Source organism: Pan paniscus, chromosome 14 (assembly GCF_029289425.2).
Source record: "Pan paniscus chromosome 14, NHGRI_mPanPan1-v2.0_pri, whole genome shotgun sequence".
In the NCBI taxonomy this organism is placed as follows: Eukaryota; Metazoa; Chordata; class Mammalia; order Primates; family Hominidae; genus Pan; species Pan paniscus.
In genome coordinates, this window is record NC_073263.2 from 41,198,857 (window position 1) to 41,215,216 (window position 16,360).

Here is a 16,360-nt window from a genome sequence, read left to right on the forward strand (position 1 = left end):
TGAATAAATAAGCGAACTGATAAGAAACACAAGTCAACAGAAGGACTGAAAAAGACCTATTTTTTTAGGAGACAATGCAAACTGTAGATGTTACAGTTTCAATTATCAGATAGAACCACAGAATTTATAATTTATGGATCTTTCATAATGCTTCCATTATCAACACAATTAAGTTCTATTCAACATTTATTGCATAATATAGGGCACTGGGAATACAGTAAAAGTGTTAACAGAAATGTACTTAATAAACTCTGTTTTCTCTTTTTGCAGGCATTAAATGCAGTTCAGTCTTTGTCTTAAACATACAGATACAAGATTTATATTTATCTTTTACCAATTTAAGAAAAACTGTAAATTTTTAAAAGCACATATTTTTATTTAAAATAGCAGATTTGTGGAATAAACTACATCAACAGAACTTATAGGCACAAAGACAAGATACCAATTTTTGTCTCAACAATTCTCATCTTATCAAGTTAGAGACTCTCTCCCTTCCCCCAGCCACCACTTCTGTTTTTATCACCTTAGTAACTGACAGTAGTTGAGGAACTTCTGCCAAAATGTACCCAGGGCCCACTGCATGAATCAGTAGGTAATGGCAACAGTCCAGAAGGTGGATGCCAAAAATTCACATTCTTTATTTGCCATCCTTTACAATTAGAAGTTTAATGACTGCAAATCACTCCAGCCCTACTTTCACGGTTCATGTAATCACCAAACTGGAATCCCAGCCAAAAAACCCAATGTTTCTCCTTTTTATTTTTCCCTTCTATTTTTAGCACATGCCTGGGTGTGTTTAACTTTGTGCTACAATTGTAATGAGAAACAGACATATGCATACAAACTCAGCAGTGCTTATGTGGATTCCACAATAGCATTTTTTTAGGTTGTTAGAGGAAATTAGTTCTAAATTACATATAATTGCTATCCAATCCAAGAATGACAGACACCAAGTCTATCATAAACTTTTTGATGTCTAGAGATTATTTTAATCCATCTTTTAAAAAAACATGTGCAGGAAGGAAAGATCAAAAGAATAAGCAGACATACCATGTGATGTAGCAATGTCACAGATTATATTAATTTCATCCAATGGTATTCTCCATGAGGCACATTCTTCAGTAAAGTTTAGGGATCTTTCTTCATGTCTTTCTATTGGATACTCCTGTATATTTATAAGTGCTGGACCCTATAATAAAGCAGTTATCTCAGTTAAGATATTTTGGTTGTCACCAAAATGTAGAAAAGCTAAAGTTCTTCCAAAATATAAACTTTAACATTCAAGTATTTAATATCCTGCTATACCTTTTTTCAATTTATTGACAGGCTTAGTACTCATAACAGTAATAGTATCATACACTTGCACTTATAAATGCTTTCACATGTGCTATCTTATTTAATTTCTCACTTTTTCTTTTTACTCACAAAATATACCAGATGTAAAATCCCATAGCATTTCTCATTTCTTCATTCCTTCCTAAGGCGAGAGCCAGTTTTGAACTCCAAGTATCAGGACGCAGAGCTGTCCAAACCAGGAGAATAATTCGCAAATGAATGAGCCAGAGCCTGATACATTTCCATTGTGAAGAAGGATTTTTATGCCATTACACAGAAATGTAATGGTTAAACCTGGGTATTTTAAATTAAATGCAAAACATGTGGCATTTGAAATTTTTTAAAAAACCAAACTTACTGATAACCACTAGTGGTGACTTATGAAGGATAGAGTATTTCACACATGGTGATAATTATTCAATATAAATATAAGCAGAGGAGCTAATTTAATAATGTTAAGAATATATAGTTCTGAGTACTTAGATATGACTTCTTGAAAAAACGCTATAAATGTAAGCAAAAACCAGTGATTTGCATGCCCTACAGTCCTTAATTAATCAAAAATGTTTGGACTAGATATTGGCATCCATGTCCCCCGCCCTCCACCCCTCTTCTATCTAGTCTATATCTTGAGGGCTAGGGAGTAAGAAACTGCATTTCTCATACTCTCTTTAAAAAGGGTTCTGGAAATGATTTAGGTTTTGCCAATTAAATGCACTTGAATGAGATTTGGAAGGCAGAAAAGAGGTAGTGGCCATCTTCCTGCAGTGATAGCAGACAAGGAGGCTCTGACAAAAATGAACAGTTGAATTACCACATGTCTGGGTGTGTTTCACTTTGTCCTACTGTAAGGGTTGACAAACTATGGCCTCCAGGCCAGGTCTGATCCACAGCCTGTTTTTTTTGTAAATAAAATTTTGGTGAAACACAGCCACTTCCATTTGTTTACGTACTGCCATGGCTGATTTTGCACTATACGGCAGAGTTGAGTGGTTGCAACAGAATCTGTATGGCCACAAAGCCTAAAATATTGACTCTGTGGTCCTTTAGAGAAAATGTTTGCTGACACTGCTCTACTGTGCTGCCCTCAGCAGCAGGGATGACAGCAGAAGCAGAAATACTGATCTTGAAATTACAAGTCCAGTGTTGCCCCTCAACTTCTGTTCCTGCTGCCCTTTCTAATGATTTTACAAGCATCTACTTTCTCACAGTAAATTCCTTTCTGCTTGAAATACCTAGAGGGACTTCTATTACTAGTAACGGACAGTTCTTTCCTTTACTTTCACATGAAGACTGAACCTGGCAACAATGTGTGGCTAAAAAGAGGCCAAAAATCAAAAAGCACAAAGTTTTAATCCTATCAGCACAAGACAAATATCACAGAGCAACTTTCCTAGGAAAATATGTAACATACCTGACTCTCACCATCCAATTAGCTCTTCAGAAATTCTATCTAGCCTTTAGGAATTATCAACTGAGAGGCCAGCCTGATTTGAAAGTTAGAGCAGAAGCTAAAATAACATCTGAACAAATCATTTCTGAGATTGTTTGGATTATCTCCAGGGAAGATACAGCAAAATTTATAAGGTTCAATATTTTAAGAGAAAATAATGATGATATTAACCTTTATGTCTATATGATGAGTTTCCACTGGACACAAGAGTTTTTGCATCCCACTTCTTGCCTGACCAATTGTCCAGTAGCCCATGAACGTTTGTTCTGGCAGAGGCAACCTGTTAAGGATGATTTGCAAAGTAAATATTTCTTATTGTACCCAAGTCATAGAAAAAAATAACAGGCCATCTATTATCAACCACACAAATAAATTTGAAGAACACTTTACTTAGAAGTGAGTTATACTTCATTTTATTAAACGACAGTGTATAAAATCATGTTTAAAATATACTTTAAGACAAAAAAGATCTCGCATTTCAGAAACTAAGAAGGTAAGGCAAGGTCCTGTTTTTACCTTAATGACAAATATAATTGATTTACATACATACTCCTTTGAATTGCAGTAATTGAACATCTAAATTTCCGGTAGAGTATAGGAAAACTTTTTTTAAAAATTGGAGCAATCTATCTATTTTTTCAGTCTATTTTTTTTTTTTTTTTGAGACGAAGTTTCACTCTTGTTGCCCAGACTGGAGTGCAATTGTGTGATATTGGCTCACCACAACCTCTGCCTCCTGGGTTCAAGCAATTCTTTTGTTTTAGCCTTCCAGAGTAGCTGGGATTACAGGCATGTGCCACCACACCCGGCTAATTTTGTATTTTTAGTAGAGACGGGGTTTCTCAAGTTGGTCTCGACCTCAGGTGATCCGCCCGCCTTGGCCTCCCAAAGTGCTGGGATTACAGGCATGAGCCACCATGCCCAGACAATTCTTTTAAATTTGGAATCAAATAATGAAGAGTACACCATACTACTAGTCCCACATTTGTATGTTGTATAGGGCAAGTTTCATAGACTTTATTTTGGCATCTTAATTTTTTTTACTTTGAATTAAAATATAAAATACATACAAAAATGTCCACATAAATGTCAGCTCTGCACACATGTGTAACAAGTACCCAAAGAGGTAGAGCATTACTGGCATCCAGAAGCACCTGTGGGGCCACTTTCAGCACTAATCCACCAAGGGAGCTAAATGCTGATTTCTGATGGAATCATTCTGTATTTAGATTCCCCTTTATTTAAAATGACTTTCAAATAAGGTGATTTGCCAAAACCAACATGGCAATACTAAAGTATAAAACAGCAGATAATTTTTTTTAAGTCTTCATTTTTTTTTTTTTTCTTTGAGACAGGGTCTCACTCTGTCACCCAGGCTGGAGGGCAGTAGGGCAATCACAGCTCACTGCATCCTTGAACTCCTGGACTCATGATCCTCCCACCTCATCCTCCTGAGTAGCAGGGACTACAGGCATGCAAAACTATGCCTGGCTAATTTTTTTATTTTTTATTTTTAGTAGAAGCAGGGTCTTGCTGTGTTGCCCAGGCTGGTCTCAAACTCCTGGACTGAAGTGATCCTCCTGCTTCAGCCTCCGAAAATGCTGGGATTACAAGTGTAAGCCAAGTCTTCACTTTTTAATCATACTATCTTTTATTTGAGTCTTTAAAATAGGAACCATTGATTTGTCATTTAATGCATTAGAAAATTAGTGATTCAGAGTTAAAAGCTCTTTAAAAATAATACGCACATGGCTACAAATTGAAATGTATCCTTGGAATGAGTTTGATGATCATTAAAAGAACACGTTTATATTTAGAAATTATTTTATTTACAGTAAAAAGTAGTCTGACATAATATTTCCATATGCTTAATAAGATCATGTAAGGCTAAGATATTTTTTGCATAAAATAATGGAAGCAAACATTCTAGTAGAATATGCTTTTCGTCCCTTTTGAATGCTAATGTTTATCACAAGAGGAACGAAATTAAAAAGAAATTTACATTGAAATTCTTCTAAGTCATATGACATAAACCTCTCAAAAGCACACACACACTTTTGAATCTATCATCTAAAATATATTTTAAGTATCTGGACAATTATCTCAATCGGTGACCCACTTACTTCCATCTTTTTACCAGGAAAGAATGTGTGTGTGCAGGGGGTCGGGGGAGGGTACTGAATTAGGGGAATAAAGGGTTTTACAATTACTGTGTTCTCTCTTTTGAATGTAATAAAAATACATTTCTGTGTTAATAGGCCAGATCTTGAAAACATAGACTGGGATCTCTCTCTTGGTTTAGGGAATAAACTATATTTTACATTTGCTTTCAGCAGTTCACCAAAGGAGAATTGGGGCTCCAAATGTAGAAACAGAAAAATAACATGAGATACCCTTAATATTCTGCCAGCATAGAAGACATAATGTAACAGACTGCAAGAGATTTGGGTTTTAGTTCTAGTTCTTTTATTAACCTGCTATATAAACTCGGGAAGGGGAAAGTCCATTGTTTTCTCTAAGTATTAATTTTTTTTCTTTTTTTGTCTTTTTGACTTCGCTTGATATTAATTTCATTTGTGAAATGAAGGGAATGATCTGTAAAGTTCCTTACAGCTTGGGGAGTCTGTGAGGATCAAGGAAGAGAGTAGAGAGAAGTGTCACTGATAAGTTTTATAGTCTTGCATTGTCTTGATACTCTGAAGTGAAAATAAATAATCAGAATGAAAATATCTATAGTTACCAACAGAACAGATCCCCTGATAGATACACATGCTTTATTAAAGCATATAAAAACAAGCTCTGAATACATCCCAAATTGGTTCTTTGAAGACAACAGAAACAGTTTCACATCGTGAAATTTAATTTAATTCAGGGGAGATCATTAATTAAAACGATCTTTGGTTGATACCTAGCCTAAAAAATTGATCTAATATATTCTTTCATAAACCTTACCAAACGATCATATAAATGCTTTAAAAAAATAAAAAACCTTCATCCATTTGAGAAAAAGTAACTTTGCTCAATTTTCAGATTTTACTGACAATGCCAGGCATGTTCATAAAATCTGGTTTGAACTTGCCAACTCATTCTAAGTAAGTCATGGAAATTATACGTTGCCTGGCTCTATATAAAAATAGCACTGGCTGTTTGGTTGGCAGGATATGGGAAGGACCTCCAGGTACCCTATATGGAATCTATTTCAGAACCACATAACATGATGCTATTGGCAGTAATAACTAAACTGAAAGACACATAACACAGGGTGTCCTGGAGTTACACAATCAAACTGACTCCATCCTGTCCCTTGGTAACATGGGGTATTATTGTTTCTGGACTTTTACTGTAGGCTCTAGGCTGGCCAAACTGAGGTAAACCCAAGACCCTCATTTATTTTCCACTACTAAGACCTCTGAATAAGCTGTGGGAAAATTTGACCATTACTAACTTTCTCTCCCTTGGTAAGTTAGTAGTCAGGGGAAAGGGGAAGCATTGTATTATATTTCGGTAAATGAGCAAGCTTTGGAATTTGAAACATAATCAACATTAATTTAGGGGAAACTCTAAATAACCAGCTAGCAAAAGGCCCTCTATTCCCTTAGTGAACTATGCCATCCAACTCTGACCAGACTTAAGTTTTAATATCTGATTTGATTAAAACAATAATGGCATTTTCCATGGCTTTAAGACTTCGTCACTTGTATTGTTTAACTTTGTTAAAGTCCTAGCTGGAAAGATGTGTGGATTTGATTTCATGGGGAAGGAGAAGGAACTTAAGGCCCATAAATAGCACTGCTTTTTATCTTCAATGTCATTCATGAATTTATGTTTTTTTAAAACAGTGAAGTATTTCAGTTCCTATGTTTGGCATTTCTTAATCCCTTGTGGAAATGATAATAAGGATCTGGAAGTAAAAGTTTGGACTAAAAGAAAGGTGAGTATCATAATTATGACTCAGGTCAAATTATAGTACTTGAGCAAGTTACAGAAAGAACAAAAAAGGTTTTCTTTTTTTAAAAAACACACATACAATTCATAACATGATGCATATGGACACCAAAGCCAAGTACTATAGTCTGAATGACATGCAACAGATTTGTCTAAGATTGCTTCCATAAAGAGGTGAGCTGGGTTTTAAAGAGTATGTTCTGGCAAATTTCTGCCTTCTCTGAACATTTGCCAATACTATTTTTGGAATATGAAAGAAAACACATGCAAAAGATTTGGATCTTTCTAGGGGCATTATGCAATTGGAAGTTGTTGACATACCTATTATCAACAATTCCTAAAACATTTCCTTACCACAAGAACTACTAATTTTCATGGGAATAATGGAACCCTTCAGGGCTGTTCCAACAACTCTCAAAAATTCAACAATTACTACCATCTTTGAGAAGAAAAATAACAACTCCAATTTTAGCAGGCCTCACTCATTCCTGATGTTTTAAATCTAATTTCTGGCAAAAATTAAGTTGAGTTGTCCAACAAAGTTCACTGGAGCCTTTCATGGAATAGCCCTGACTAATAATTCTGGCTTTGTGCTTATCCCTTCCTTTCAGTCTCAGCCACCTCAAACTATTAGTTGCTATTCCTGAATATGCTATGCATTTTCATGCTTCCAGGAGGCCATTACCTCTGCCTAGAATTCCTTTCTGCTCTGGCCTCCTTGGTGAAATCCTTCTTATTCCCAAGTGCCAATTCAAATGTCACTCCCCCTTGCATTACTCCCCACTCCCCTATATTCCTTTCTGGGAAAAATGAATTCCTTACACTTCTGGGTTTCCACATAAATTTATACATACAAAACTCCTAGAAACTCTTAGAATAAATTTCTATAGAATCTGTAATTTTCACATTAAAGACCTGAGAGAGAAAAAATTTTAGAGAGAGCAGGTCAGAAGTAAACCAAGAAATCCCTTAAAATATTTTTACATGGGGCCGGGCACAGTGGCTCACGCCTGTAATCCCAGCACTTTGGGAGGCCGAGGCGGGCAGATCACCTGAGGTCGGGAGTTCGAGACCAGCCTGACCAACATGGAAAAACCCCGTCTCTACCACAAATGCAAAAAAAATTAGCCAGGCATGGTGGCGCATGCCTGTAATCTCAGCTACTTGGGAGGCTGAGGCAGGAGAATTGCTTGAACCCGGGAGGCAGAGGTTGCAGTGAGCCAAGATCACGCCACTGCACTCCAGCCTGGGAAACCAGAGCGAAATTTGGTCTTAAAAAAAAAAATTTTTTTTTATATGTACTAAAAGAAAAAGCCAGCACATTAAAGAGAGATAATACAAATGCCCCTTTACATACTTGAAATTAGTAACAATGGATACCATTATTAATTCCCAGTAATATCTTCCTTTATTTGCTAGAAACTTCAGAATGTCGCTTCCCTACCATCTCACAGGATGTTGGTAAATTAATTTGGCTTTGCTGCAAATGATGTATACGTGAGTATTTGTACATATTTTCTCTTTCTGTGCTTGGTTCTGCATTTAGCTATTATGGCTTCCACTTCATAACTTAGACTTGTATACCTCTGCCACCTAGGTCCTGCAGAGATCACAGAAATGCAGAGTAATCTAGATGTATGAGATGGAAGATTTTGGGAAATTTGCTATTCTTGGCAGGCACTTCTCAAATATACTCCCCGATACCCAGAATGACACTGTAGTTTAGTGCTGTTGCCCAAGCGTCACTCAGCGCCAAAGCAGATGTTGTCAGCTTGCTCCACACATCTCTGGCTCTCTTCTTCCTCACAGAAGTTGCCAGACTAGTTCTGGGGCCAGGGTTTCCTTTCCTTCATCTTTCTTCACATTTCACTGAAAAAAGTCTTCTCTCTTTCTGCCATCTGCTTTATCAGCTGCATCTTAGTATTTTCTAATCTTATGTTCTTTCCTTTTCTAATCGTCCACGACAAGAATAACTGGGACTGAAACTCTCCCAGTTGTTGAAAACTTTCCCAGAGAAAAATTTCCTGTATTTCTCACAAGGACTCACGGGATGAAAACTCTACTATGAATATAGCACTTTGAATATAACATTGCATAATAAGGTTGGTAGTTTTACATGTTTTCCTTACTAGAGTGTTAATGCATCGAGAGTAAGCCTTACATATTACTCATTTGGATCTCTAGTATTCAGAATCCATCAGTTCTGCCACCTAATCCTCTCTCGCTGTTGTACCTCTTTTTCATTGCCACGGCCACAATGTGGGCCTCATTCTTCATCACCTGGGTTACTGCAACTGCTTTGCAACAGGTCTTCCTGCCTTTAGGTTCACCGCCTTTCAGTTTATTACCTTTAGAAAACCAAAAAGGAGTCTTTTTAAATTAGAAAGGTAACCATGTTGTTCTCTGATTGAAACTCTGATCTCTTCCTTTCAGCCTCACCACTCAGCATGCTCTCACTTAACCCTGAGTTAGTTGCCAAAGGGCCTCTAATTTCCAAAATGCACCATATTTTCTTAAAATGTCTCCAGTGTTCTTCCCTTCTTTATTTGCCTGGAGAATAATTTAATGATTCAGCCTCTCTATCTTCACTGACTCTTCCCCAGGGCAGATGGCTGCAATCCTGAGTCTTGGTTCCCTCTTGCGTGGCTCTAACTTCACATGAGTCACTCTGTCTCTCTGTCTCCTTTTTTTTTTTTTTTTTTTTTTTTTTTAAAGAAACAAGGTCTAGCTATGTTGCCCAGCTGGAGTGCAATGGCTATTCACAGGTGCAATCATTGTGCTCCACAGCCTTGAACTTATGGGCTCAAGGAATCCTCCTGCCTCAGCCTCCTGAGTAGCTGGGACTACAAGCATGCACCACCACTCCTGGCTACAAGTCAGTCTTTCACTTGACAGCTTTCCCAATTAATTGTGATCGCTTCAAAGGCAGATAATGAGTCTTCGTCACCTTTATAATTCATACTCCCTATATGTTGTTTACCACTAAGTAAGCGTCTGGTAAATGAAAGAATGCTTGGTTATATTGTAACTGCCAACATTTTGACCTACTTGTTTCTCATCTCAATGGCAATTTGCAAACTACTATGGTAAATTTTCCCTTTGCATTCTGATTACATGTCAACCATTTCCTTCACTTACAAGACTCAACAAATGATGCACTCTACTTTGCAGGTATATTTAGAAACGATAGCTACAGGTGGGGATTGGTGATTTCTATTCAGCTGGGAGACAGGCTTTCATAAAACATCACTTTTAAATGCTTAAGGGATCCAGAATCATTCTGTGCTACTGCATGCATGAGAGAAGATTCATAGATCTTGAAAATTTCTATGTAGATTCGTTTTGTATCCCCATAAATGAGCTAAAAGCAAATGGAATGGCTGTGAAGCTACTTCATAATATGCCAAGAGAATATAAGGCAAAGACTATGACAATATAAAACTCATCACCACTCTTCTGCTTATGGCACTTTTGAGATGTCATTAAGTAGACTTTATCATTTTTGAAACAAACAGCTCTTTTCTGAAATGAAATTAAATAGTCATTCAGAGTGGAATTGTACACCTTAGAACTCCACGATCAACACCATGAACTTATTTGAAAAAACTATGACTACAAAAAGAAAATTATGACATATAATAATTTGGGAAAATGAAAGAAAGGCACAAAACTTTAAACAAAGAATATTTTATGTTAGTTGGATAAACAGTAAACTGATCATCATTCTGACTTTCAAAGAGAAATCGAATAAAAGTATTCCAAAGAGAGGCCCTGGCAGGGGGATGTTCTTTTTGATGCCTCTGATACTTTGAAGACTCCATAGTTGTTCTTTGTTAGAGAAGTAGCAGCTGCTATTGATGGCACAACTATGTAAATTTTTAAAGCAGAAAACCGATTCTAGGCAGATGTCCTTTCAAGGGCAAATTCAAAAGAGATGAAGCTTTCTGTCTGCAAATATGCACATCTGGCACTGCTCTGAAAAGATGAATACTAAGTACAATCCTGTAACACACACTGCAGTACACACAAATGAAAACACAATCTCAGCTACTTTCATCAGGGGTAATACTAAAATATGTTGATGCATCAAAAGTAAGGGTTACATCTCTGATATAAGGGAAGGAAGTTACTACTTATTTGGCTTCCCTATTCAATTAGGGACAGTAGATGACAGAAGCTATGAGTTGGAAGGACGTTAAGGACTATTTAATTCATTGTTCTAAGTCTGAATCCTCTCAAGTGCCTCCCCAAAAAGGTTTGTCCAGATCTGTTTGAACCCAATCTACAGAAAGTACACCTTCTCTTTGTCCTCAGTAGTCTATTCCTTCTTTGAATGAATATAGGAGCCATTAGCCCCCCAAAGGAAGCCGACTCTAAGTTGTAATGACTTAATAGCAACTTACAGGTACACAGGTAATGCACAGGGATTTATGATTAATCTGTTAAAGTGATTATATTAATGATCGTAATTTTGAAGATCATAGTACTAAGTAAAGGATTCTATATAAAAGAAATTTCAGGCCGGGCATGGTGGCTCATGCCTGTAATCCCAGCACTTTGGGAGGCCAAGGCGGGCAGATCACGAGGTCAGGAGATCGAGACCATCCTAGCTAACACGGTGAAACCCCGTCTCTACTAAAAATACAAAAAATTAGCGGGGCGTGGTGGTGGGTGCCTATAGTCCCAGCTACTTGGGAGGCTGAGGCAGGAGAATGGTGTGAACCTGGGAGGCGGAGCATACAGTGAGCCGAGATCATGCCACTGCACTCCAGCCTGGGCGACAGAGCGAGACTCCATCTCAAACAAAAAAAAAAAAGAAATTTTAAAAAGAATTGTTCTATTCATTTTGAAGAATTTGTTAATGCAAACACTTTTTTTTTTTTTTTAAAGCAAAAGCAAATCCTTATTGCAGGAGAAAAGATTTAGGATACAAATACTACATGTTCTCACTCATATGTGGGAGCTAAAAAACTTACCTCATGGACATAGAGAATGGAATGATAGATACCAGAGGTTGGGAAGGTTGAGTGGGTGGGAGGGGCTTATGAAGAGAGGTTGGTTGATGGGTACTAAAATACAGTTAGGTAGAAGAGATATGTTCTAATGATTGATAGCAGACTAGAGTGACTATACTTAGCAATAACATTTTGTATATTTCAAAGTAACTAGAAAACAGTACTTGAAATGACACCAACACATAGAAATGAGAAATATTCAAGGACATGGATACCCCAAATACCCTGAGACTTGATCATTATACATTTCATGCATGTAACAAACACTCACATGTGCTCCATAAATATGTAAAATATTATGTATCAATAAAAAAAGATTTAAGATAATCTGCTCAGATTTTATAGAAGGGATGTGTTTATTAATTTCTGGAATCAATGACAAATAACATTAATATGAGGAAAACTGTAATTAAAACAATAGGCCTAGTCCTCAATGCAAATATCTGATCCATGTTCCCAAATGGTAGAAAATAGAATTTGAAAGACAACTCTAAAGCTTCCATTATCTTTGAAATCTCCATATCTAATGTTGTATTGCATGGCTTTTCCCATGAAAACAGTTGACTAAACATAAAGATGATGTTTGGAACGAGAGAGATCTGTGGTTGAATGCCCCGTTCTATCACTTATTGGTTGTAGAATTTATTTAAGGTCTCTTGAATTTCCGTTTTTTAATCTGTAAAACAGATTCAAACACACAAATGTACATACCCCAAAACCTGATAATAGAAAAAAATTACTTAATAGAAAAAACAATATTGTAATGTAGATTAGATGAGTTAACATTTGTAAAGTGCTTAGAGCACTTAATAAAGACTTAATAAATGTCAACTATTTTTATTTTTGCTGCTTTAAAAATGTGTTGTCTACCCTCACTTGATATGTTTATGTTGACACCTACCAATGCATAAACTTACTTATGCATTGGTAGGTTTAACTTCTGGTTAAAATGCCATAGAAATGCCTAGTTAACTTGATTTTTCACTTGCCGTTGGCAAAAGTGCCAATGTTCTGCCATTAGAGTAGGCACTGCTGTGTGGTATAAGCTTTGCTGTACTGGAGGCAAAGGTTCTAAGAAACAGCAATTTCAGCACAGGCCTTTAAAATTTTCATTTAAATAAGAGGACAAAATGAAAAATTCCAGTGTCCGGAGAGTCAATAGACATTTTACAAATAAAATGTAGAAAATAATACATGTGTTAGAAAATTAAAATATTACTAAATGTGATGCATCCTTTTCTCTTTCTAGGGCCTCTCTCAAAAACAACCACTACAAACAGCTATCACTGTGTTCTGAAATAGTTTAAAAAGTGAACCTGTTAATTACATTTAATAAAAATATTGGCTATTATGGTCTTAGAACGTGTTAATTCAAAGTTACCTTATTTTGCCTGAAACACAAAATGTAAAAAATTTTAATTAAAGCATTAGAAGGCAGGAAGAAAATGCATAACAACAGGAAATCTGAGGAGTAACTACAAGACTTCATTAGGGCATCCTTTCCAGCTACAGGACACTTTTAAAGTACAGTCTCATTTCACAGTTATTTTTAGATGTGCAGTTTATCTGGCAAGAGCATTTTTAAATGTCTGAAAAGGATGATGACATTTAAACCTATGCATAAAGACACAAAGCACTGATACTAATGTTTTTAATCCTGATGAGAACGTCTCATATACTTTATGAATCTTGTTCATTATGTTTAGAAAAAATAAGTTTACAATTTCAAGGAATGAGGGAAATGGTGAAAAAGTAGAGATGGGAAAGAAGTGTTAGACATAATTAAATCAAATTTATTTTTGATAACTTTCTTTCCAACAAATTAGCTTGTGAATGAAGTGTCTTAAGAAGAACTCCTGGAATATCTCTTCTATTATGTCAAAAAGAAAGACTCAAGAAAATAAAAATAATTAGAAAGAAATATTTTTCAGTGCATGAAATAACACATACAGTCACAGGAAAAAGTCTAGAAGGATCATCAATGGCTATTTCTGGATGGTAATATTACAGGAGTTTTTATTTTCTTTTTGCTGATTAATTTTAAAAATAAATGGGATGCCATTCTTCATTTAGTAAATATCATCATAAAGAAAGCCAACATCTAAAAAACTTTTTAATTTCCTTAGTTTTTTTTTCTATTTGACTGATAGAAATGGATGTTTGTTAAATAATAGCTAGTTTGCTAGTGACAAATAGGCAATGAATGCTCTGGGAGGAAAAGTAGCTTAATATGAAGTAAGTAGCTTAATATGAAGTAAGTAGCATTAAAAAAAGAAATCCATGGAATTAAGGGCAAAGAACTTGGAGCAGAGAGAATGAACATTTAAATATTTTATAGAATGTGTGTCTCCTAGAGAAGGCAGGGAGAGAAAAACACATGAAGGTAACTTCAGAGGATAGAGACAATTTCTCTGTATGCTTATTTAAAAAATTACCACAATCTTTGAGAAGAGTCTATAAATTTCTTTTGTGTTCCAAATCAAGAAGAAATGATGGCTAGTATACTTCTTATATAAGGTAGTCATACAAAGTTTTCTAAGGTTTTTATTTTTCTAAGTGAATCACCTTGTGTTTTATTTTTTGATCCTCCATATGTCACAAGAAAAGGAAACTTAAATGAGAATGAAGAGGTCTCCAAAATGATCTCTGTTGTGCCAAAAGTCTCTATTTATCTGCTTCGTGGTTACTCTTCACTTTGAACTATGGCTAAAATCCAAGCATCTGAATTTGTTATAATTCCTTGAAGAATAAGAATTTGTATATTATATGTACATGACATCACGGTCAATGATGAGTTCCAAGTTGGTTACTTAAAATCCCAAGGTCCTTTTAAGCCAAAACTATTGATAATTTTCAGTATCTAAATAACTACTCTGATCTAGAAATTCCCTGCAATCTACATATCAATCTGTTTATATCATCCTTAGAATTGGAATTAATATTACATATAGCCCAGCTGTACCCCTGCTTTCTAACTTCCAGCAAGTTACATAACTTCTCTGTGCCTCAAATTCCTCATCTACAAGATGCAATAATATTATATATATGCCATAGGTCCGTTGGGAGAATTATATACATTTATGTAAAGAAAGTGCTTGGAAATATGTCTGGTACGTAGTTATCTATAAATGTTTCTATTACCATCATCAATATTATTGTACTACCATCATTATTACCATTATTATGAAATATAATCATAACATTGTTGTTGTTATAATTATATTTAGAAGTATTTACATTTCATTGTTGATCTATGAAATGACAATTTTCTCATCTTAAGAACTGGAAAGTTAGAGCGACATATAAATTTAAGATAAAATAGTGTATAAGTTTCTTAAAATGGAAATTTCATGAAAAAGACAGCATTTTTTTCTTTCTTTAAAACAAATGTTTTCCCAGTGTAGCAGATTTCATAAATTATTCTGAAACACACTTTTTAATTTGGAAGTGCTAATGTGCTAGCAGTATGTTTATTCCCAAATAAAAGAAAGTTCAGACATAAAAGTTCACTTGAGGAAAAAACAGGCAAACTTTGCTTTAAAGTTTATATTTATAGTTGTCTATATTGAAGTATAGCAGATAATCTATGCCTTTGGTTGGATGTTTGGACCTAATTCTCTTAAAATATATATGTTACAAAGATATTTCCAATAACAACATTTAAAATTCAAGAGTTTCAATTTTAACATAAATCCTCCTATCTCTCCCTACAATACTGACAAAATGACATTAGTACATGCAACACACACATATAGCATCAATTGTCTTGTTTCTCTATAGGCCAAATCCCCATCTTGAGTGTGGGGATGATCATCTTTTCTTGATTCATAGATGACATACAGTTGTTTCTCTACAGGACAAATGTCACAGAATTAAATTCAACCCCCATATAAAGCATAGTATTCATATTTTTAAAAATAATTTCTCCCGTGTACTTCCTTATTTGGTTATGTTTGCCTTCTCTTGGCATGTCCTGTCCCATGTATTAGAAACTTAAAAGAGGAGCAATAACAAATCTCAGGAAGTACTAGTGGAATGGGGCAAATGCAGTGGGTGGGTGGGGTCTAGGTAGCCAATTCTGATCCTGGTACTAAGGTCTGGGAATATATTTGCAGATAAGGAAGAAGAGCTCCATTATGGCAGGATCAAGTAAAATAAAATAACCACCCAATAAGACTCAGTCTAAAAATACCAGGTTTAGCAAAAGTTTATTAAAGAAGACAAGTTAAATTCACCTCATCACATTGGGCCTTTAAAAAACGTGCAGAAACCTGTGAGATAGATAACATCACTGCACTCTTTAGGAGAAAAAAAGGGAAAGTGACAGCATCTCTCTTTTGGGAATTTTGCCAAAGAACACAAAAATAACATCACCGCTACTGAACAGACAAGTATATTCTGATTTCAGTTGAGGAAGAAGGTGCTGTAGATAGCTACACAAATAGTGGTTTAGTATTATCTTGGCCCTTGTAAAAAAATTCCCCCTTCTAAAACATCTGACTTATATCTCTTTTTAGCTATATGTAGTGGGTGGCCAATTATCTTTCCATCCCCATGCTGACTGTGGGTATGATCATCTTGTTCTAGTTTCAGTGTAACTTTACTCCCATCA

The 16,360-nt window shown here is 35.5% G+C and overlaps 1 protein-coding gene across 1 annotated transcript in view; it reads right to left on the minus strand.

Moving 5' to 3' along the window:
• Window positions 1–16,360, minus strand: part of VWA8 (von Willebrand factor A domain containing 8) — a 393,066-nt gene that overhangs the window by 133,722 nt on the left and 242,984 nt on the right. Inside the window, exons 27-28 of the mRNA XM_003806896.6 lie at window positions 2,960–3,068; window positions 1,051–1,189 (exon numbers count right to left, since the gene is read on the minus strand). Coding sequence (XP_003806944.2) covers window positions 1,051–1,189; window positions 2,960–3,068 — 248 coding nt within the window. The remainder of the gene's footprint in view (window positions 1–1,050; window positions 1,190–2,959; window positions 3,069–16,360) is intronic.